A 24,048-nucleotide genomic window follows, 5' to 3' on the forward strand; every position below is an offset into this window, starting at 1 on the left:
TTAAATTTCAAGATTTACCTTTTTACTCTTCACTTTTTAATTAAATTACTATCTCTAATTTTCATATCACAATCAATTAAAATGTCCATATCATAACTATTTAAAACTTATGTATAGAAAGTTAATGCCAAAGTGACGGTTGGAAGGAAAAGGTGTAGTAAGAGATATGAGAATATATTCTCATCACAACTATGTCGATGATGTCCACATCACAACTCATAACTATTTTTGAATTTTCAAAATATACACCCTTTACTACTTTTAACTCAAGAATTAGGGAAAGCAGAAACGAAATTTACAATGAAATTAGTATAACCCTAAACTAAAGGAAGAGAGAAAAGGTTATGAACCAAACTATGTCAAAGGATTAGGTGCATTAAATCAAAATCATGCCCCTAATGTGAACCCAGAAACTCCAAAGGCCACATGTTCTCAATTTGTTACAAATCGTAAAAAGGATATATCATATATAATAATAAGAATAATAATCGTCTCAATTTGTGTCCTTTTTGAACCCATAAACCCTAAACTTACCATTTAACTCGATCAACTTCTTAAATTTACATAAGCTAAACTTTTGAAGATACTGAAGGTATTAAATTATCAAATTGGCTCATACGGTGTACTATTAGGAAAGAATGTCTAACACAGGAGATGAAGATCTGCTTGGATCTTTGACTTCAAAAGAAAAAGGGAAAACAGTCTATTTTGTGCACTGATCATACTTAGTTAATCATTTTGTGTGTTTTGGCAAAATAAATAAAAGTAAATTTTCCACCAGGATATATATGACTTAACCTTACGTTGCCTTTTAAGGAGAAGAAATCCAGCAAATGGATGTTGTGTTAACTTATTTATTTTCCTTGCAAAAATTTATGACAAATGAACACTGAAAGCTCACATGTGATTTATAGAAATGATACAAGGAAATCAAAGATAATACAAACTCCGTGATAAAATGTTCATCTAACTGAATATGAATAGGCAAGAGAGATTGGTCTCCACCGTATTCATCACAAACATACTGGTTTACATGGGAAGTCTTGAATTGAAAGAAGGATATAGGAACTTTAACGCTCTAAGTAATTTTGTTTTACCTCGTATCCTTTCAGTATCATGACCCTACTTCAAATGGCAAGAAACAAGGTTTGACATGCGAGAGGGCATGCTTCTGGCTTCTTGGAAGAAAAAATTGAACCATAGGATTTAAGAGATCCCCAAAACACTCTAACAGCACCCACTAATCAAATGCATTTAAGAATAAAGGCTAAAAAAGAAAATAGAATCTAAGACTAAATTTTGTACCAATGTTATATCACACTGCTATAATTTGACATTTTTTCGAAGTGAAAGAGCCTCACCAATCCCAAAGTAGAAACGCTGTGGCCTCTGATGTCATCTCTTTAACTTTACTACCACCTTGGAGGTCAGGAATCGGTATGGCTATGGATTAACTCATCTGAGCATATTTACCAGCATCCAATCCAACAAGTGTAGCATCCATTCCTATAGCATAAAAAACCAGGAATGAGTGCATTGAATCAAATAATGAAGATTAAACCAAGCCTCATTTTCAAATAGCTGTAGTACTCAAAACAGCATAGCTAAGATAACGTGGAAAAACATGAAGAAAATCAGTCAGCAAAGCAGACAAGTTGAGCTGAAAAAGATAATGAACAACAAAAAAGAACAAAAGGTCGCAGCAAAGGCAACGAAACAATACAGTAGAGAAAATAGGAGCTAAATCCTGAAATATGCTAATAACCAAGAAAATTGTCGAGTTTTACTCAGGAGTTCACTTATAAAATAAGTAAAGTATCTTCAAGTGATAGAGAGTCTCATACGCTTCGGGAAATCTAAATTCTACACAACTAATATCCACATACTTAGGAGGAGTTTAAGTTCACGAGGGAGTCTCATATCCAGGAGGAGGCTAGATGTTTAGATGAGTTAAGCTCTAGGTTGTCATTATTAATCTTCATTAGCTACAGATAAGTACAACGTTGTAATCGCTTAACTTGATTATATAAGTGGATTATTTTTCCCATGCACATTGCCCTCTTGAGTGTATTATAATCACCAAATTGGGTTACCAACTCTTGAGTGCTATTATTGTTTCTCTGTCTGTTAATTTACTCGTCTCTATGATTACTGGGATGTATTGTATGATATCTATAATTTGTGTGAAAGAACTACATTACAAAATTTTACTTAGGTTTCTACTCTGTCAACAACAGTAAGATATTCAGTAACCTACTTAGATTGCCCATAACAATTATCACAATGTCAAGTTAAATCCAACCCAATCAATAGACGACTGTTTAATATTTTGATATTGTCCAAGTAATGGAGAAGATTGGCTACTTGAGGATATTTACAATTTTTTTTTTTAATATCCGTGACTCTCCGGTCAAACTTACCTGCCTATCGACTAATCTAACGTCCACCATAGATAGAAGCCATGACCTCTTAGTTAGTTATAGAGGATATTCACAAATAAGACTAATTATTGAGCTTGTTTTCGATCTTACTGAAAATATTAACAGAAGTGCAATTTTATTTGTTTAATTGGCTTTGCTGTGTACTTCAAGTAACATTGAAAGAGCAATGATTATATGGATTGAATTTATTCCTATATCAGATGTTGAGAAGGAAAAGGGAAAGCTCAGTGGATATATGTGTAGATATATTATTTCCATCAACAACGCATAAAATAAACATAACATTTCCCTGTGGGGATCGATTACCTCATTCTTTTCCAAGACCCGTGTTAATGAAAACATAAAGTGACCTTACATTGGGGCTTGCTTGATTACCTCAAATTCTTTTATTTCAACGACAGCAATCTGATCTATATATGGAGATTTTATACCCACAACAAAAAACTTGAAACAAACTGTAAATTTAGCAGTAGGTCTGGTCAGATGAATGTTCAGTTTGAATTGCACAACAAGAGCTTACAGGTGTATAGTTCAAAAGCAGCAACAGCAAGCAGAGTAAATATAGTGGAAGCAATATAAACTTTTCTCTGGACAAGTGTAAATGGATGGTACGGAAGTAACTGAACCTGGAAACTCAACTCCAACCACCCATTATCACTTGAAATTGAATCTCCAGCCTCATCATCATTTGGGCTTCCAGTATTCAAAATCTGTAGGGAGATTTCAATCTGCTTCTTGGAAATAATATCCAATTGATTTTGGGCCCGATACAACATGAAAACAGCCTCAAGGAAAAACAAAAAGTAGAGAGAAGTAGAGGAAAGGATAAAAGAAAAAACCATCCACAAATGATGAGTGCAATTGAGGAGGGAGAGGGAGGAAGAAGTGTGATACATACCGACGAAGAACAGGCGGTCCCATATAAGGGAAGCAATAGCTAAGTTTTGGGCTCTAGTCTCATAGTAACGAACTCTCTGCTCTTGCTTTTCAGCAAGAAATTTCAGCCCATCAAATTTCCTCTTCAGCTCTCCAAACTCCATGGCCATGGAACCCAATTAACAAACTGATATCTATGAAAAGATGTGCAGATGTAATGAAGAATGTTGATTGATCCACGGCATAGATGGCAGAAAAAAAAGAGAAAGCATTATATAGAGACATGAAATCAGAGATACGGAAACACGTGGAGTAGCGCCACTTTCTTTGACTCTTTTATGTTTCTCCAAAAGACTTTTGCAGACTTCGGCGCTCGACAAAATCGTAAATTTTCAACTTTTAACGTATAATTAGAATTAACTAAAATAATCAATTAGGTTAAATCTATTATTTATTAATATGAAAATCTCAAATTTTGTTATTTTTTTTTTTTTGTAAATATCTTTATATATATATATATATATATTTGACAATTCTCCTTAAGAATGCTAATAATAATAATGATACAATATACAACTTTTAACCTACAGAAACCTCCGATAAGCACTGTGTTCAGCGATTATCGTCGTCGGCCAAACCTCCGATCACTGCTTCTGAAATACAAAATTAAATAGAGTTGATTTTGAAAAGTAGAAATGAGATCAAAATTATGATTTTGGTAAGTGTTGATCTTCAAACCTGAAATATAATTTTAGCACTTCCTTTTACTCAACAACCCTTAATTAATAATAACATGAACATAACACATTCTCACTATGGGGGGGATCATCTCTAATATGGAGATTTTATGACCACAACACACAACTTGAAACAAATTGTAATAAGTTCTGGACGTACACACCAGATGAAAATGTTCAGTTTGAATTACACAATATGGTCTTACAGGTGTGTAGTTGAAATGGAAAGCAGCAACAGCAAGCATAGTAGATATGGTAGAAGCAGTATAAGGCTTTCCTCTTGACAACCGTAAATGGGTGATACTGAAGTAACTTTACCTGCAAACTCAGCTCCGCCAGCCTCCACCTATTATAATTATCGCTTGAAATTGAATTATCTCCAGCCTCATCATCATCATCATCATTTGGAGTTCGAGTATTCAAAATCTGAAAGGGAAATATCAATCTGTTTCTTGGAAATTATAATATGCAATTGATTTTGAGCTCGACACAACATGAAAACAGCCTGAAGGAAAGACAAAAAGTAGAGAGTATAGTAGATAGAGGCCAGGCTGAAACCTAAAACCATCCACAGACGATGATGAGTGCAATTGAGGAAGGAGAGGGAGGAAGTGTGATACTGATACAAACCAACGATGAAGAAGCGGTCCCATATAAGACAAGCAATAGCAACGTTTTGAGCTCTTAACTCTTGCTTTTTCAGCAATGGGGTTTCAGCCCATTAAATGCTCTCATCAGCTCTCCGTTATTGTCCATGGACATGGGCTTAAACTATATGAACAGATATCCAAAATATTGTAACACAATGAAGAATTTTGATTCATCCACGAAAGAGAGGAGATCTCCAACCATTATATAGCTATAGAGACATGAAAATGAGAGGTGATAACCGACGTAGGAAAATGACTGAAAGGAAAAGTTAATTATATTCAATGGATTGGATTTATTTGTATAACTCTCCAACTCTTTTACTTTTCTTTTATCTCTTATGAAATTCTTTTATCTTTGTGGAAAGCATAATTTTGATTATTTTATATTGATCATATTCTTTTTTTTTTTCTTTCTTTCTTTGCAAATTAAAATTAAAATAATTTATAATCCAACCAAACTATTATAATCCAAAAATTATTATATGTTAAACCTTAAATCCATAAAACAATCAAATTCAAATCAACAAAGTCCATAAGTTTTCACTCTTTCTATCAAAAAGAAAGAATAAAATCTTTATCTAAAAAACAAATAGGTTATTGTTAAATCCGTTATGGATTTGTTTTCGAAATTTTATATCGTTTTCGTTGAGCGGAAGAGAGAATATAACTTCTATGAGGTATCTTATTCTCTTGGGAAGTTTATACATGGGGGCATTGACTTGTGATATTCAAAGCCTATGTTATTAAGGTAAAATGATAATGCTAAGAATTAAGGCTCTAAGACACAATTAATGGAAAACATTATCTAAAATATATAGACGAATAGTTGCAAATATAACAATGTGCCAACAACATTTTAAAAAAATTGTTACTATACATATAAATGTAAAATATAGTAATTAAAATCTATTGAAGTCTATATAAATGATAGCAAATCTTAATCTATTATTGATAGTATATCAAACGAGAAATAAACGATAAATGAAGGAGATCATTAAGGAAGAATACGAAGTGACGACCAAGCAAAAGAAAAAGAAAAGAAATGTGATAGTCCAATGGAAGGGAATAAGAATTTATAGGACTTTCGAGATAAATATTTTGGACCCACAAGAGAGAAAAACGACAACAAAGAAGAAAATACCCAAATATTTTCTTTTTTTGAGTGCGTAATCGATGACTTTGTATGCTTCTCTTTTTAGTTGATTACTCAAACCATATTTGAGGTTGTTTTCCTCTCTCCAATGATTATCAAGTGGAATATATATGTCTCATGCTTACCATTGGAAATGAGAATATTACTATTGAGAAGGAATCTGGTACGCTTACGAAGTCTAGTTGCTTACTAATATACTCATCCTTGGGAGAGCTTACGTCTTTTGTAGAGGAGTACTCTTACATTTAAGGGAGCTAATTAACATAGTTGAGCTATCCACGTGTCATTGTATTTATAGTTTATTTATAGATAAGTACAACCATTGTAATTTGGTTGACTTTATATTAATAAAAGTATCTTTCTCAAGCACACTACCCTCTAGATGTAGGTGGTATATGGTCGAATTGAGTTATCAACCTCCTTTGTATTTTATCTATTAATGTTTATCTCTCTACATCATTCCAATGGTTGAACTATTTGAAAAGAACAAACTCATTAAGGAGAGGGGAAAGCTACATGGCTCTGACCACCAACCCAAAAATGGGCTAGGGCTAGGGCCAAAGACAAATCGATATCTTTGGTATGAAGGGTTTTGAATTCACTCCCGTCTAAATTAGTGCTAGGGATTTTTCGAAAAGCTAAGACTTTGTATGAAGAAATGTGGTTAGTAATGCGGTCAGTGAATAACTTTGGGAGGCATATGAATTCTAGAAATGGTACAAGTTGATAGGAATGCAACCAAAGTCTCACATTAGTTGGAGAAGAAAGTAATCATTGATGTATATACATAAAGATAATTAATTATCTCTATATTGGTATGAAACTTTTTGGATAATATAATATATATAAGATGGGTTAAAATGATGAATGATAGTAAATATTGATTAGTATAAAGTAAGTCTAATTTATATAATATTTTTAAAGTATTGGTTGGTTTAATATTCTAGATTTAATTGTTATATTTGGAAAGGTTGGGTGGAGATTAAAATTACATTAATGAAGGAAGGAAATGAGGGGAGGTTGAATTAGGGATTGAGGATTTGTCTTTTAAGGCCAAAGCCTTGAGTTTTATTGTCGTCGATTCGACGAAGATTTCAATCGAACCACGTACAAGCACGTTGCATTGATGAAGCTTCTTTGCTCACTCAACTTCTTATCACCTTTTCTCCTACACAAGAAGGAGCTGAAGAAGCTGAAGGAGCTGAAGGAGCTGAAGGAGCAAGAGCAGGGCAGCTAGTAGAACAATCTTAGGGTTTCTTTTTTGTTTTGTTTTGTTTTTGTTTTTAATCGAATTGTTCTCTTCCATCCCATGCGTAATCGATTGCCTTCCAATTTCCGGATTCTGATTGATCCGGCGCTTACCCAATGTCCACTGCAACAAACCCTTGTTGCCACTCGCTTTCCTTCCGCCCTGCTCCTCCCAATTCTAGCTTCTCGATTAGGGTTCATTTGAAGCCTCTCCTCCCTCGTTTTCCTCTCAATTCAAGCATCCATTGTGCCACCAATCTCTCCCGCCGCCGCCGAAATGTATGCTCTTTCTCTATCTATCCCTCTCTCTCTATATATATTTATATATATCCACCCACAAGAGAAACGGGCATTGTTTGTTTCCGTTATGTTGAGATATGATTAATTCTGAAAGGGGGTTTTCGTTTTTTTCACTGGCTTTAGTGTAAAGTTTGTGTTATCTGTTGCTTCGGATAAGAAATGATGTATGATTATTAGCTGTCTTTTAAATTTTCTTTATATTGAAGTTTTTTTTTTTTTTTCTGAATTTCTCTCTGTATTATGAATTCGGGTGGAAATTGAGTTCGAATCTGATTCTTTGCCAGTGAACTGCTAACTGTTCATGGACTTCTTCAGTTAAAATTTGTTTTCATTGGATTCTCACTGGAGGCTTATGCCTTCTTCTCTGTTGAATTTTTTTTATCTTGAAGAAATGGGAGATTCTCTGCTTTCGTCGTGAAGAGACCTCGCCGGAAAATTTTGAGTCCAAATCTGTGGAAGATAAATTGGCAGAAGACCTGGTGACAACCCCTGAAATCAATCAACCGAGTGACCCGAGAAAAGAATGGGTGTCTAGTTTATACAAGGTAAATTTATGTTCGCATCATTTGAATGACTTAATATTCTTCAATTTTAAAGGAAAGCTATTTCTACGTTCCTAAACGATAACTCTGTATGCTCATACACTGTTTATATAAATCCCTGAATGAAATATATGTGTTAATGTAAGCACGAATGAAGTAGGTTGTAGAGAATGTAAAATTTGATGAAAGAAAATCCGACTAGGTAAATAAGCCTACCGTGGCATCCAAAGTACTAAACTAGGGATCAAGTGTGCTTGTTCTATATAAGTTTGCTAATATACATACTTAACTGCTTTATTTCCTAATTTCCTTTGGGAACTTCGAATCATGTATATCAATTACTATCGATCAAACATACAATAACTCGCGATCATAGCACATTTGACTTAATAACATGTCTGAGGAAACAGGTTAATGTGTGTGTTGAAATTTGGATATAGCTCCTTTGAGTGTTTTTTTCCTCTTCTCCATTTTAGTTTGTTTGGTGAGATATTCTATTTTACTATGCATCATGTTCAAAGACAGCAACTTGTCTATTTTGTTATCTATAGTTTAGTGTTAAAAAAAGGTTATCTTGGTGTTGGAGTTGGAGGTTTGCTTGAACAATTGTCTCATACATTTGACAAGTCCACTTGACTAGTATTTTTGCAGAATTTTTACCTATATAAATTACCCTTGATGGGAGGATTACCAGCTCTTCTTCATCTCGTAAATTGATTAATTATAGGGACATTTTTTTGTTAGAAAAATGTAATATCTTACCTAGCCCCTCCTTTAAATAACTTCCTAAAGTTAACAAAAAAATATTTCTTATCACATCATTGTAAAAATGTAGAGGAAAACAGTCCCTTCAAATGCATTTATAGCTCTAAGGAGAATTAATAAAGTGAACACCAAGTGATAGCAAATGCGTAAGTTGTGGTATTCTACTTTCCAAGTCCGAACCAATATGGTAAATGCCTCTAGCAAAAGTCAACTGTTGTCTTCGTGAAGAAAATAGCGATTCACATTAGTGCTCATGTGGACAAACTCTCTTTTCCTTTCTATACTTTGTTTTGCACCTTTCAAATTACCAACTATCATTGATATGTGTTGTTGCAACCTTTCAGAATAGTAATGGCCAAAGTCATTTGCATAACCTCATTTGCCTTACACTTTTCTTGTAATTTTCACCCTTGAGTAAGCATTAAACAACAAAGCAATCACCTCGTTATTTCAAGACGCCCTCTGTCCTTTTTTTTTTACCTTTCAATTTTCTAAGCCTATCATCAATATTTTACAATCTATCAGATTTATAATTACCAAAGAAATAACATGTCGCTTATCATTTATTCTGTTAAATGATATCGAGCTACCTATTACATATTAGATTAATATGTTACTATTGTTCATTTTCCTAGATTTTGAGAAGTTCAATTTTTCCAAACTATCTTTGATATGCTGCTACCACTCATCAGAAAAACAGGGGACAATGAACTTTTTAGACTTGGCTCTTTTTACTTCTTTATACTGGTGTAAATATCAGCATTTTTTTAATGATTACAACCTTACTACTCTAGTATAAAGAAATAACATCTTTATACTTCCACCTTTGTTTGCTGGCTTGGGAATTTTCTCCTTCTCTATTGTTTATGTCAGTTATCTTTGAAATCCATTTTTCTTCTTCAGAAAAGGGATTTGTACGAACTAATTTGCTTGTCACTTTTCTTGTGATTATTCCATTTGAGCGACATCAAACAACGAATCAAAACTTTTATTTGATTCTTGTTGCCTGATTCCCTCTCCTACTTTTAAGAGATCCCTTCTTGTTACCTGAAGGCCTTGAACTAAGAAAACCCACAGCCAAATTTGTTTTATCTGCCCCTTCCTTTTTTGTTTCATAGGAGCCACGAGAGAGTAGATGTTCCTAATTGTTGCTCTGCTGCTCTGTTGGAACTGAGGTTGGAGAGGTATTTCTTCTTAGTTGTTATTGTTGTTGTGAAACTTGAAAGACCAAGTCTGCTGCTTTTCTCCTCCCTAAATACTAAGAGTGAAGTTTCTGATTGACTGTAAATCCATGGTGTCCTCGTTGGGATTTACACTTTATACTGCACTAAATCTTTGTGGTGCCTCGTTCAACAATTTTTTTTTATCTATTTAATTTAGTAATTTCCACCCTGTGATCAAGAAGCTGACTGCCTGGTTTACTTTTATTTGGTCAATCTTAGGCCGTTGAATCAATATTTGTTACAAAGCCATGGGTGGTTCCATGGACAGCGAAAACCATTGTTCAGGTGATTTCTATTTTTCTTCTATGTTTATTTTTTATTCTTTTTGTGTCTCTTGTATAATCTAAATGAGCAGCGAAAAGAAAACTTTCAAAAATTAATATATGTTGATGTGGCTGTTTTCTTTTTCTATATCATGATACATTTTAGGTATTGTGTTCATACATTTTCAGTCCTATGAAATTAAGAAGAACGAAATGAATTTAACAAGTTAAGTTTTTTGGTGATGTAGGTTATGCTTCTGTGGGTTGCTTCATTTTGGGTTATAGGGTCATGGATAATTCCAATAATAGCACATACAGCCGGATACAGAAAGGAATTCATGACACACAGAGGGCAAGCCTTATACAGCCTTCTCACAGATGTGGCCGAAGGGCTTACCGGAATGGCAATTTTGCATCGCTGCCTCTCAAGATTCCACCCCCTTCCATCTAGCTGGTTTAAATTCAGCATTGAAGGGAAATGGCAATTCGACGTTGGTTTAGGCTGCCTAATGTTTCCACTTGTAAACCGTCTTTCACAGGTGAATCTAAACTTGTTGCCCGTTCTTCCCTCAACTCCAATTACTGTCTCAAGCGTCGAACAATCAATCGTTGCTAGGGACCCAGTGGCAATGGCACTCTATGCAGTGGTCGTGTCGGTCTGCGCTCCCATTTGGGAGGAGATTGTGTTCCGAGGGTTCCTCCTACCGTCATTGACGAAATATATGCCAGTATGGTGCTCAATTTTGGTGAGTTCAATAGCCTTTGCTCTGGCACATTTCAATATGCAGAGGATGTTACCTCTAATACTGCTGGGGATGGTGATGGGTACTGTGTATGCAAGAACTAGGAACCTTCTACCATCAATGTTGTTGCATAGCCTTTGGAATGCCTTTGTATTCTTAGATCTCATGAAATAAATGTTGGTCCTTAAGACTGTAAATTTTGATTTCATTAAAAGTTATATTATGTGTTTTGTTGTAGCATGAGTAAGTTGAAGCTTTCCATTTCCTTGAGTTATTGTGAAATTTGGTTTCACTACAATCTTATTCAACATTGTTAGTACACAAAATGTTGGGTTAACTTGGAGATGTATTTTCACCCCCAAATAGTTCCATACTTAAACAAACATTTAGAAATTTGAACATTAGAAAGTGAAGGATAATGTGACATGTACTCGATCAAGTTAGAACAAATTATTATAGTCTTTACTAAATCGGTATAAGAATTGTTTTGAAGTTGAACTTGGGATATTTTTTTGTTGAGAAATTTTAAATTTTAGTCAATGATATAATGTTTTAAATAACCTTTAGTTCCGTAGTATTGACACATGGCATTCAATCCTAGATGTTGGAGATTTAATTTTTTTATCAAGGAAAATAAAAGGTTGACATATGTTTAGAAATCATTTAGTAAAGAAATGTTAACAATTATTTCTATCCAAACCGTAAAAAGGTGATTTTATTAAAAAGAAATCACTTGTAAAGTAAGCACAACAATGTTCCAAATATTACTTTTTATTTTTCACTAAAAAGCTGAGAGAGTCTTGAAAAACAGAAAAAGGACAAAAGGGCACAAAAAAGGGTTTAGAATATATAAAGCAAAGTATATGCTGAAAGATGAAGAGAACAAAATGTTTGTTGTTGAACACTACAAATGATTTAGGCCTTTATTTTACTTTTAAGAAACAACAATGTTTGGACCTTTAAAGTATTGTTTCTTTTTTGGAAACTTCTGTTCTTCAATCTGTTCTAAGGATTATTATTCACTTTTTCTCTAAACACATAATTTGATGTCTAAACTATATTGACTGTTCCAATTTAGTTTGTCAGTTAGTATAGTTCAATCAAGTTTATAACAGATGACAGCAATGAAATAAAACAGTACCTAAGAATGTGATGTGCCATTTCATTGTTCTAAAAAGCAAAATTTTGATGTATTACTCCACAAATATTGAACTAAAAAAGGCAAGAGCTTACATTGGTGTTCAACCTAAAAAAGCTAGCTCATATAGACATGGTTGATAGATGATCTCGTTGATGTCGAAAAATGGACTAATTAGTGAGTTTAGGATTTTGAGAGAAAATGATAAAAATTTGAATATCATGGTGGTGTTAGCTAGACCAACGATATTTCGGCACTCAAGTAAATAAAGGGTTGAAATGTGTGATATTATAGAGAGCTTTGACGAATGAATCCTATCGCTATTAGAGAATTAGTCATATGTAATGGATGCTTAGGCTCTTTACTACCCAATGTAGTATTGATGCTTTAGCGACTTACTCTAATCAACCCCTTCATGAATTACTGGTTAAGAATTTAGATCACTATTTGCCTAATGTGGATGTTTGATGGTCCTCCTTTGTGTCGTTGGCTCCTCAGCGGAAATTCTTCATGGGTCCTTCATGATACAACTAGGACCTTGAGTCTTTCCTCATTTGTCCCACCACTCTTGTCCACTTACGAGAACTTGCTCTTATCAAAGTCCGTAGAAAAGGTAGATAGAGCACGGCGATTTTTTCTTATGTAATAAATTTGATTTTTAAAACTAGATTTTTTCCAAAAAAAAAAAAACAAGTGGTTATCAAATTAGCTTAAACATAAAAAAAAACATAAAAAAAAGCAAAATATGAATGCGGTGAACGTGGATCGAACACGTGACCTTCAGATCTTCAGTCTGACGCTCTCCCAACTGAGCTATCCCCGCAATTTGAATACTAAATTTTATAATTATATAAGTATATCTATTTGCATTTGCCTATATAGTTTGTTTATTAAAAACTTAAAAGGTATAATTGTTTTTTTTGTAAAGGTATTGTAATAACTAAGAATTTGAACCCAAGGACTCATTGTCTTCAGGTACATACAGGTGTTACTTAACTCTATTTATTAGAGTTTATAATGAGAACAATTGTACCATATACGTACACAATTGTATGATAATATTAATTTTAAACATGATAATCACTCACGACGCGTCCTCGTTTATATACTTATAAATCTCTCTTCTCTAACCTATGTGAGACATAAATTTGTTTAATCTAATTAACAATCCTCTTCTCAATCAAAATACAACGCTTCTAGTCTCTCATCATCCACCACCACTTCCGATCAACCACTTATGAGAGTTTGCTCTTATCAAACTCAAATAGAGCGCAACCATGCATGAAATTTTTTTTCTTGTGTATAACACACTACCAAAACCAAATTTAAAAACTATCATATAAAACATTTTTAAAGAAAATGTTATAAAATCAATAGAAATTTGAACTAAAAATATATATTTAGCCTAAATCAAAATATCCAAACAATCCCCTTCAGTTTCATTATATTGTTCAAATTTTCTACTATTCATTCTCTTCCCCAAAAATCATTCATAAGGGAAGAAAATAAAAAGAGAAGATAGAAAAAGAAAAAGAAAAAAACCCTATTAATTAAATTAATATTTTTTATATATACACAGAAGACATGAACTTTCACAATTACATCATATCCTTCCCTCATAGGCTCATAGCAGATGGCCAACAGCCTTCTCCTCCTCCTCCTTCTTCTTCTTCTTCTTCTTCTTCCAGATCTTCCTTCAAATTATAATATCATAACTTCACAAAACTAAGCTCATCACTGTCAGCCATGGAAGCTTCTTCTCAACCTCTATCCATAGAAAGCTTCTCATATAGTTGGTTAGTGAACATGAGATCATCCTTTGAAATTAGTTGTGCCAATTCCTTTAGAACCTCTCTTGATGAAGCTTCCTTCATTGAAATGGATCCTACAATGCCACCTTCCAAGAGATTCTACTTCACTAATTCCTCTCGCCGTTCTAACGACTTCAAGTTCCCAGCTCCTCTCTCCCCGTCTCCCTCTCTCCCTCTCGTTCACGCCGACCAGCTCATCTCCAACGGCTACCTCGTCCCCGTATAACTCTCTCTCGTATCGAAACTCTTAACCCCTTTTTGCATTTTCTCTAATTAATGTAAACTTTTTTTCTTTTCCTTCTAAATTATAGTTGCAAGTGTTCGAGGGCGTATCGGGTGTCATGATCGGTTCACCTGATGCAGTTAAGCTCGTAGCGGAGCCACCAGGAAAATCTGCAGAGTCGTTGAGGAAGTCGTGCAGGAGATTATCAAGGCAGATTTTCCAGAAATATTTGAACTTTTTAAGGCCACTTTGTAGAAGGATTCAAAGGGTGGGAAATTATGGGAATAATACTAATGGTAAATTAGGAGGGAAGAAATTGTTGTTCCATGGTGGAAAATATACTAATACTACTACTACTACCACAAGGGAAGCTCATCATCAGTGTATTGATGAATGGAGAAGATCTTCTTGTGATTCTGAGACCTCAATTTATGATGCAGTTCTTCACTGCAAAAACTCCATAGGTCTGTCTGTCTCTCTCTCTCTCTCTCATTTTAATTTCATTTTCCTCATCATTTCTCCAAATATATTAAAATTTGTTGAGATTAATCTGCTTAATTACCATAAGTACTATATATTCTTAGGCTTTCTTACTGTTGGGTCGGATGAAATTGTTGAGAGTAAAACCAAAGTCAAAATCTTTATTGTTACATAGAAGATGATTTTCTTGGTACGTATGAGGCCTCTTTTAGGTGAAACAAAAATCAGAGTGCTACGAAGAATATAATCATTAACATTGAATATTGTCATAAGGAGATGATATGTTTGTTAGAATAATTAATGTAATTTTTTCCTAATTAATTAAGTGGTAGCAGTTCCATCATAATTTATATACATGGTGGGTGCCTGTTATATAAATCTAAATTAAGACGTACTACGACAAAAGTTCTAGTGAATCAAATTAATTGATATTTGAAGCTGGTACACTACGCTTCTTTCCTGTTAAACATCACTTGAAACTTACTTTTAACCATTCAAAAACATATCAACCTTGAAAATCGTTTAAAAACCTAAGAAGCCAACATTCCTTTTATATGATTCTTATATATATATAAGGGTGGAAGGATTATATTCACATCAACACACACATGCATGGCTTGAAAATTGTTTGATATTTGTTCAGGAAAATGAAGAGGGAGAAGAGAGCAAGGAAGGGGCCTGGGGAAGGGAAAAAAGGATGATGATGATGATGATGATGAACATAGGGACAGTACAGTTGTTGTTTGTCTGTTGTTAATTTCTGTTTGTGTAAGTTTGTGGGGATATATATGGAAAAAATGCAATAGTACTGTTTGTGTTTTGTCATTGTGAGAGTAAAGAAAAGAATCTGTTTTGGATTATGAGAGTGGAAAAATTGTGGCCTTTGATGGAAAGGTGAAAAAGGCATATATATATATATATATATATATCATATTAAATTTTTATTTGTCTTTACGTTCTTGTGAAACTCAAACCACTAAATTTAAAGACAGTACTAAATCTCTCACTTTCTTCTTCTTCTTTCTTTATTTCTCTCCCACACTTTTTCCTATTTCAAAGTTTTCTGTCATAAATACACAATCAAACAACAATGGTCTCATGCTGATTCCGACTTCAACATATTTCAACGAAACTCTCTATCTCTATAAGTTTTACTTTGATTCATATATATATATATAGTATCTGAATTAACAACACAATTAACAATAGTTAGTTCATAAAAGTGACTGAAAATTAGATTTTTTATAAACTATATATAAAAACTTTTTCAAAATGTCTCCTACTAAATCTAAGAAAGTCATATCAATTATATCATTGAGCTTTACTTTGTTAACAAACCACTTGTAGTAAAAATATGTATTACATGATAATAATATATTGAACTTTAGTTGGATGTGTGTATATATGTTTCCTAATCATTTTACAAATTTTTGGAGTAAGAATTTGTTAACGTAGTGAAAAAAGAATTCATACTTAATTGGATTGATCTACGTGGAAAATGACAACTCGTGTAATAACACATATAAAAGTTTAGACATTTTTCTTTGTTTGTCTTGTCAATTCACTTTCTACCCGTAATGTCATAATTTCAATTTTATTTAAACAAACGCATTTAAGAAAAATAAAAATCAAAACAAGTTCATAATTTGGAGCATATGAGGGGTATTCTATATAGTTAAATAGTTTTGATTTAAGTAAAGTATGATTGTTAATTAATAATTAATAAGGTGAAGAAGATATGATTGTAGATAAAACAATGGTATGAATTAATTAGAATGGGTGACTTCTTTTTGCAAATTTTCTAGAAAAAGTATTAAATAATAGCTAGTTTAAATCCCATCCACAAAATATGGAATATAATTTCTATTTCTCCCTTTTGTTGAGAAAGTGAAAGGGAATGAAAAGACATTAAAAAAAAAAAACCACACTCTAGGAAAAATGTATTATTCATCATTTAATGCTAAAATGACAGCAGCATATGTATTATATCATAGCTTAGACACTTTATTTTTATTCCACTCACTTCATTTTACTATAAACTTTTACATCTAAAAAAAAACTTTATACCATCAAACTAAATCATTAAAGACGCTCTCCCAACTGAGCTATCCCCGCTGTTTGGTTATAAAATTTGTATATTTGAATATATACATACATACATATGCCTATTCTAATTTAATGCCTACCCTAACTAGACCATAAACATTGTTTAGTTACGAAGTTGTAAAGTTCTGTGTTAATATACGTATACATATAAATATGTATGATGATATATTCATTGAGACAATGAGTATACACAAAATCTTTTAACACCTACCAACGATAATCTCATACTATAAAAATCGTTACCAAACATAACCTTATTGAACTTTTGCGGTATAAATAAAAGTCAACGTTTTGTACTACTTTTGCCTAATAGATGAGGTGAGAAGGATACAAAGTTTGATATCAATACAGATATATGTGTGTGTGTGTGTTTTATTTTACATTTTCCCTTTTTGTCTTCTTCATTGAAAATTTCTGCTTCACAAGAAATTGTGTTCCATTACTGTGGGGGACCAAACTTTCCATTGCTTAACATCATTTTGCCCGTCATTGTATGCATAGCAAAGCACATCAGTGATGCTGCAATTCTTTTGTCATCCAAATGCAAGTTGGAGGTCTCAGTTTCAGTGTGATAGGATTACCCTCAAATGTTTTTGTCTAAGAAAAGTTGCAACAAACTAAAGGAAAAGAGAGACGCTCACTTAGAAGAAAGAAACTTTTATTAAGGAAGTATAAATATGGACACTTATGAGATAATGTTTTTACACTCCCCTCAATGCTCACCCACACACTTTTACTCTGTCTTTCTTTGTTTCTCGTACTTTTCGTACATGTGAAGACACTCTTCTTATTTATAAGTATGAATAGATCCTTGTTTAGAAGTTTCTAGAATAGTTAGCGTTGTCTTGAATTATTTGGATCTAAAATATCCTCACACAGTTTGATTAGATAAGCTGCAATTGGGGCATCGTGTTGAATAAGTTTCTTTCTGCTTGAGTCATTATTTTAAAAAAAACAGACAAATAATATCTTGGAAAGTTAGAAACAGTTGAAAATTAGCAAAAAGCTCTTTGAGACTTGGGATACTTAAACATAGTTACTTTATTAATATCACACATGAACAAGATATATCAAGTCGATTATAGATGTTGATACACAAATCTTAATACATAACGTGGTATTTCTAACAAAAAGGGCTATTTCTTACATCTCTCGGTTGTACTTAACTATCCAACTCCAAACATGTTCATTGGAACCATTAAAACTACAAAATCAAGTTCCTCCTATGTTGAGTTGTGATTTTCATACAGAGGGGGAGCCTGAGATCAGTGGAGTTGATCATTTGACGGTTGGAGGTTCATGTCTTCGCCTTCGGAGGTTTTTGTTCCAACAGATGCTTCTAAATCCTTGTTATCTGAGCTTGAAAACTTCAAGAAGTTTTCGATATCTTGGGATTCTGAACTTCCATTTCTTAGTTGTTGAAACCAGTTCATATGTGGTTTCGGCTTCCTGTCACTAATGGCTATAGCAATGTCATTAGGAAAGAGGTCACGAAGCACGAAGGCGTGGATGATAGTCGTTACAAGGAGAGATGCTACTATGATTATAGCAGTGACAGAGAGTAGAACAGACAGAACTTGTGTAAATGTATTTGTAACTTCAGTTGAGTATCTTATAGTTGCAATGGCAGCACCAGTCATTGGAAAAGTATATGCCCACCACGCGAGTGAGAACCTAATAATTCGAAACAAAATGATTGTGAGATAACTAACTCGAAAAGAATGATAGAAGTTTCAAAACAAGAAAGACAGGTGCCGTATCATACTTGAAGCCCCGGAAAAAGTTGACTCTGACAACCTGCAAAGAAGAATCAGAAGAGAGAATTGCGAGTTTTGTCAGATTCATAAAGACAACAACAAAAGTAATCAAGGCGATGAGAGCTACATAGAGACTAACCAGTGAGAAATAGAGGAACATAGCAATAAAGTACATCATTCGTGAAGCATTGTCAAAGGAGCCTTGAATTTTTCCCCATGCCATAGATGCAACACTTGGTGCTGCTATGAAAAGAAAGAATACCGGATGCAGCTCCTTTGGGAGTGTCTCATTGGTTGGCAGTCTCTGATAGAGAGTTACAAAAAGGACTAAATAGTGAGCTATTCCGATTGCGAAGAAGAATATGGGCCCTTCCTTTAATCCCATTGAAGCTCCCAACAAAGCCCCCACAAAGTTTCCCACAATGGAAAGATGATTTGTAGGATTAGCCACTTTCGACAGCCTTCGTTGGCCTCCTGACATCCATTGCCCGTAAATCTTAAGCTCAAGGCATAGAACTGGAGTCATGAGAACATACCAAATTACCGGAGGCAGGTTGGTGGCAACTGATGGAGGAACACCAATTGCTAAGAACAAGAGGGCTATCCAGGGTGCAAAGAAGAAGTTGATACGAATAGGATGGTAGTACTCACGGCGAACGGCTTCAAAGTAGAGAATAAGTTTCAGAAGGTAAGTGGAAGCGACAGTGACTATAAGAGCAATGGAAATGATCCATAAAGCAAGATTTATTTTCAGGCTCAAATGAAGGAACTTTGTAGAAACTGAAGTGGCCAGTGTTTTCCACATGATTGCCTGGCTACTAACACCAAGACAGATACCAAACGATGAGATAGGAAATCGAAGTAGAAAAGGCCATGTCCTGTCATCTGGGAGCAGTATTTCCTCTGAAGCCTGTATGGAAATGGAAAACAAAGAAACAATTGTTCATGATTCGATGAATAACTTTTCAAATTTGTTCAAGGCATCCTCTAAAACATGGAATTCTTTCCCAAATACAAAATAAATTAAGAGTGAGTTCGGAATAATTTTTTATAATCAAGATTTGGGTGAAGTACTTTTGGAAGACGTGAAGGTTTCTTTAAGCATATAAAATTAATTTTCTTCACTGCGTAACCAAATACCATAAGAATTGTTGGTGATATATAATTAAATTTGCCTTCAACCATTAGCTTAAGCTTTTGGATGAATTGGTGGTTTAATATGGTATCAGAGCAGGTGGTCCAGGGAGGTCCTGTGTTCAAGCCCCTGCATTGTCGTTTCCTCCCCCAATTAAAATCAATTTCCACTTGTTGGGCCTTTCAAATATTTCAAACCCAAAAGTGAGGTAAAATTGATTCCACTTGTTGGGCCTTTCAGATATTTCAAGCCCACAAGTGAGGGGGAGTGTTGGTGATATATAATTAAATTTGCCTTCAACCATTAGCTTAAGCTTTTGGATGAATTGGTGGTTTAATAAGAATTTTGAAAAATATTTCAAGGTTTTAGTAGATGCAAGAGCACCGTACATTTACAAGTAATTTCTGTTGTTCCGATATGAAGATATTGGAATATTATAAAGTTCAGACTAATGCATAAGATGAGTGAAGTATCTAAGATGTCATTGAGAATAGGATGAAGGTAACATACCCTAAGTGTTTCCAACTCTGGACCCTCCAATGCAGCAAAGTAACGATCAACGGATATGTTGTTCTCAATTCCAGGTCCATGAACTTCAGTTTCATCTGAACTAGTTTGTCGTGGCGACTTTCCACGAAGTAGAGTCAATTGTCTTTCAAGTTTTCCAGACCATGTTTTGAAAGAATCATATCTTTTGTCCTTCAATCTTCTACTAGGGTGATGTGCAGCATTCGCATTCGCATTCACATTCATGTTCCTCATCGCATCCTCATATGTAGAGCCCCTCGGAATTGGCTGAGAGTGAAACATTGCATCTTTCTTTGGTTTTTTCACAGCAGGAGGACCAGTTCCGTTGTTTATAACTGTTTCACCACTGAAGATAACTCTTTTGGGGGTCAACTGAACTGCCACAGGGGATGGTGGCATGCTGATAGAAACAGAATGTTTTCTTTGATGGTTAACGAACTGAAGTTCGATATCACTTTGCGTGGCAGGTGATGATACATTTTCCTGTTTTTATGGCAAAAAGAAGTCCACTGTTAGCCTTACCGCTGTGTTACAAGCTTTTCTCTTAGCATTCTAAGTAATTCAAGTCATCTAATAATCAACAGAAGTAGCATCACCCTTGTGTCAATCATAGAAGATGAACACAAATACAATCTCAAAAATCATTTGTTCCACAACCAATTCATCCTTCAGTCAAATATACATGAATTACGTAAGAACTTACATTAGGCAGAGTAGAGGGGGAATGAGAACAACTTGAATGAAACTGATTATGTGGAAGGTCACTCTCTTCGATACTGTCAAAGCCAGGCACATCAAGTGATGATGATATGTGCTTGATTAATGGTGGAACCTCAGCAAACTCCTTGGGTGTATATTCTTGATATTTTCCATTTTCCATGATGAAGTGCCAACACCTAGAAAGCATAGACACAACGATTTCAGGAATTAAAACTTGTAAAAAAATATGAAGATTGAAGACCATAAACCATGGTTTGATTTGTTTTTTTTTTTTTTTTTTGTTAAAAATGAAAAGGGAGACTAAACAGAAAATTTAATTCTTCCAAGCAAAAAACTCTTTATCAAATTAAACAGAATGAAACAATTTGTACTTGCTAACAAAACTGTATCACAGTTGCACAATTTCAAAAAACAATAAAGAGTATGTTTGAAAACTGTCTTTATTTCTAAGAATTGGTGAATCCTGTGAGTATCTAAAACAAGTATAGTTCTCAAAATTAGCAAGATTAAAATCATTAAATCAGATGGGACCAATAAATACAAGTCTCTTATGAGATCCAACTTAGATACTTTAGTACTAAATTCCTACCACAGGTTCCAATGTCCCACAAATTGGCCATGTACCAATCTAATATTATTGACAACAAAGGGTTACCTAAAAAATGTTCTTTGCTCAATGGCGAAATAAAAAGCTCTAATTTTAAACAAAAAAGACCAACAAAAGATACCGTACTTATAAACACTTGGATCATAGAGTTCAAATCATAGTTTTGAGTGTAGGGACTGTGTCATGGAATGTTTTGAGATCCAACACGACTTTGTTTGCTATTTTATTCACGATCTCATCTAGATCAGTGTTTTATTTGCATCAAGATCAAGAATGCATATACAAAACCAGGTTAGATTTGTTTAAAAAATTACTCTACATATTTACAGAATCATTCAAGGAAAAACAAAAAAGAACACATACCTTCAAAACAACTCAGACTGCTCTAAGAGGAAAATGTCAGGACAGATAGAGAAGAAGAATGTTAAGAAGTATGTATCCAATCTGATGAACCTCCAGTCAAGCAAGTTCTGTCACTATCTCTTCAAGCAGAAGAAAAATCTCAGACTTTGAATTTAAAAAAAATCTTCAAGAAACAGAATTCTCTTTCCCTCCAGAAATGGCGAGCCTCGTCTGGGAACTCGGAGACACAAAAAAGCATATATTCCACAAGAATGAAGAACAACTCAAGCGAAACAAATGAAAAACAACTAAGACACGTCTTTCAAAAATAGGGAACATCACGTATTTATAGACAAGAAAAGTCCGTGTACTTGCAAAATCTACCCCAAAATGGAACTCATAAAGATAATTACGGCTACTTATTAAATGTTCTTAATTCTTATAAAGAAAAGACAAAGACACCTCTCAATTCGAACATAGTTCAATACACTAAACAACAATTATCATTTCAAAAGTCAATGATTCGATTTTACTGTGTAATTGTTGTACTACTGAAAACAAAATGAAAAGGACAAGACACACTTAAATGAGACTGTTCCAGCTATAAAGTGGGAATAAATGTCTTTTGTCTAAAGTGAACACAAGCTTGAATACTTTGTCATCATCTTCATTGAACATCTTTTCTTTTTTCTTCTATTTGGCTGCTAGCAATAGAAATCTTTGACTTAACAGAAAGTTAAACAAACCATGTGTTGTACAATATAATTGCCAAAGAACACAAATCAAAATGAGAAAGAACTTAAATATGACCAAACAGTTATCAAATAATGGTAGTTTAACAACTTACCACAAAAGTCCAAAATGGAAATCCCAGTAATCGAAGAAAGTACTAACCCAATATCAAATTGATTAAAGGGTTTATTAGAAATTAGTCTTCTTCTAAAGCTGTGGTACAAAGTACACGACAAATTTTGGAAATAAAATAGAAACCCAAGTCAAAATATAGCCATTAACTTAATTTAGAAAAGAGAAGATAAAAAAAAGTTTGTCCTAATCCAAACAATGACAAAACTTGGTCAGATTTCATAGGCTCAGCAATTTGAATATCATAACACATATATCTTAATGATGCCAGCTATTTGAAGAAGGATTTAGAAGAACAAAACGTTTCCTAAAAACCCAATTGAAAAATAGGATGAAAGAGAGACAGATTAAAGAATAATGCGTAAGAAAATGGGAAAACCCCTGAACAAGTCACCATCTAATGAAGTCAAATGATTAGATAATCGGAAGAACAAAATCGTAATAAAATGGGAAAATCAATTCTGGGCCGTCAATTAAGGTCCAGATGTAAGACAATTATACATTAGGAAACAAAATTATGATAAAACTATAATCATAAGTCAGATCCAGCATTTATAAATCCTTGACGGTGATTGTTCTTATTTTTTAATCCTTGAGAGACCCACATACAGCTTATTATATACAAAAGAAAGAGACCCACATACAATGACACACATACACATACAGCTAAGAAATTAGGTACAATATTTATATATGTAAAATTCGGTAAAGGTTGGATTTTTACATTAAAAAAAAATGGTAGAAGTTAGGTTAATTGGATGCACTGACCTAAATTTTTAAGCCCAAATGAAATTCGACCTGCTTTTTCAAAATAAGTTTTTCTAACCCTTTTCGAGAAAATTTAAATATTTTTCGCCTTCTTCCGTTCCCCTCCTTCTTCTCCCTCTCGCTTCTTCTATACACGTCTTTACATCTTCCTTAACGATCCATGTATGCAAGTCTTGAAAGGTACAAGATCTACAAACGCAGCTCTTAACCCATCATTGACATAATGCACACAATATCAAAGCGAGAGAGGAAGAGATGGAACTAGAGCAAGAGGATAAAAGAGGGAGCAAGAAAAAGGTCTAGTAATGGTAGAAAAGGGTTAGAAAAAGTGCGTAAAAAGTCGATCGAATCTCATTTGAACACAATATTTTAGATCATTCAAATAAAAAAACAAGAAAAAGGTTAAAAGGGTTTGAGGAATTAAGCAAGGAAAATTCAAAAGTGGGTTCATGAATATGAGGCGAAGCTTCATTTGTGTTTGATAGCCAAAAGGGGTAATGGAGCCACCCAAGTTGCTAAGAATTTTCATCACCATTCAAATTCAAATGGGTTAGGCTTTGTGTAAAGTTGTTTATTACCAATCAGTGTTGTTGAAAGTGGGAAGGACCATAGCCTTTAATCCCTTTTT

At 33.8% G+C, this 24,048-nt stretch overlaps 4 protein-coding genes and 1 non-coding gene across 5 annotated transcripts; 2 read left to right on the top strand and 3 right to left on the bottom strand.

Moving 5' to 3' along the window:
• Nucleotides 1-825: 825 nt before the first annotated feature.
• On the bottom strand, nt 826-3,624 carry LOC105435427. The gene is made up of 2 exons (XM_011656334.2): nt 3,068-3,624; nt 826-1,506 (listed from the first exon to the last, which is right to left on the bottom strand). Exons 1-2 carry the CDS (start codon nt 3,485-3,487, stop codon nt 1,456-1,458), a joined length of 471 nt encoding a protein of 156 aa, XP_011654636.1. The 5' UTR covers nt 3,488-3,624; the 3' UTR covers nt 826-1,455.
• A 3,239-nt stretch (nt 3,625-6,863) lies between these two features.
• Nucleotides 6,864-11,223, top strand: LOC101217840. Its single transcript, XM_011656335.2, has 4 exons — nt 6,864-7,384; nt 7,795-7,950; nt 10,155-10,220; nt 10,447-11,223. Exons 1-4 carry the CDS (start codon nt 7,223-7,225, stop codon nt 11,113-11,115), a joined length of 1,053 nt encoding a protein of 350 aa, XP_011654637.1. The 5' UTR covers nt 6,864-7,222; the 3' UTR covers nt 11,116-11,223.
• A 1,606-nt stretch (nt 11,224-12,829) lies between these two features.
• On the bottom strand, nt 12,830-12,902 carry TRNAF-GAA. Its single transcript has one exon. It is a non-coding gene; the product is annotated as a tRNA-Phe (tRNA).
• A 767-nt stretch (nt 12,903-13,669) lies between these two features.
• On the top strand, nt 13,670-15,547 carry LOC105435428 (probable membrane-associated kinase regulator 6). Its single transcript, XM_011656336.2, has 3 exons — nt 13,670-14,110; nt 14,202-14,577; nt 15,237-15,547. Exons 1-3 carry the CDS (start codon nt 13,826-13,828, stop codon nt 15,242-15,244), a joined length of 669 nt encoding a protein of 222 aa, XP_011654638.1. The 5' UTR covers nt 13,670-13,825; the 3' UTR covers nt 15,245-15,547.
• Nucleotides 15,548-17,722: 2,175 nt separating this feature from the next.
• LOC101217604 (S-type anion channel SLAH2) lies at nt 17,723-23,829 on the bottom strand. The gene is made up of 7 exons (XM_011656337.2): nt 23,421-23,829; nt 21,810-21,928; nt 20,823-21,015; nt 20,102-20,602; nt 18,596-19,366; nt 18,465-18,496; nt 17,723-18,373 (listed from the first exon to the last, which is right to left on the bottom strand). The coding sequence occupies exons 3-7, from the start codon at nt 20,997-20,999 to the stop codon at nt 17,965-17,967; spliced, it is 1,890 nt and encodes a 629-aa protein (XP_011654639.1). The 5' UTR covers nt 21,000-21,015; nt 21,810-21,928; nt 23,421-23,829; the 3' UTR covers nt 17,723-17,964.
• Between the last annotated feature and the right edge of the window lie 219 nt (nt 23,830-24,048).

Source organism: Cucumis sativus, chromosome 5, assembly GCF_000004075.3.
Source record: "Cucumis sativus cultivar 9930 chromosome 5, Cucumber_9930_V3, whole genome shotgun sequence".
Taxonomy (NCBI): Eukaryota; Viridiplantae; Streptophyta; class Magnoliopsida; order Cucurbitales; family Cucurbitaceae; genus Cucumis; species Cucumis sativus.

What these genes read in the sequence shown, in the direction of transcription:
- LOC101217604 (XM_011656337.2), bottom strand. Translation starts at nt 20,999, where the DNA reads ATGGAAAATGGAAAATATCAAGAATATACACCCAAGGAGTTTGCTGAG. An exon ending in CCCCCTCTACTCTGCCTAAT is followed by an intron (nt 20,603 to 20,822) that starts GTAAGTTCTTAC and finishes CCATAAAAACAG; the next exon opens with GAAAATGTATCATCACCTGC. An exon ending in AACTTTTTCCGGGGCTTCAA is followed by an intron (nt 18,374 to 18,464) that starts GTATGATACGGC and finishes TCGAATTATTAG; the next exon opens with GTTCTCACTCGCGTGGTGGG.
- LOC105435427 (XM_011656334.2), bottom strand. Translation starts at nt 3,487, where the DNA reads ATGGCCATGGAGTTTGGAGAGCTGAAGAGGAAATTTGATGGGCTGAAA. An exon ending in GGTTGGAGTTGAGTTTCCAG is followed by an intron (nt 1,507 to 3,067) that starts GTTCAGTTACTT and finishes TTTATGCTATAG; the next exon opens with GAATGGATGCTACACTTGTT.
- LOC105435428 (XM_011656336.2), top strand. Translation starts at nt 13,826, where the DNA reads ATGGAAGCTTCTTCTCAACCTCTATCCATAGAAAGCTTCTCATATAGT. An exon ending in CCAACGGCTACCTCGTCCCC is followed by an intron (nt 14,111 to 14,201) that starts GTATAACTCTCT and finishes TCTAAATTATAG; the next exon opens with TTGCAAGTGTTCGAGGGCGT.
- LOC101217840 (XM_011656335.2), top strand. Translation starts at nt 7,223, where the DNA reads ATGTCCACTGCAACAAACCCTTGTTGCCACTCGCTTTCCTTCCGCCCT. An exon ending in TCTCCCGCCGCCGCCGAAAT is followed by an intron (nt 7,385 to 7,794) that starts GTATGCTCTTTC and finishes TTTATCTTGAAG; the next exon opens with AAATGGGAGATTCTCTGCTT. An exon ending in GGGTGTCTAGTTTATACAAG is followed by an intron (nt 7,951 to 10,154) that starts GTAAATTTATGT and finishes GGTCAATCTTAG; the next exon opens with GCCGTTGAATCAATATTTGT.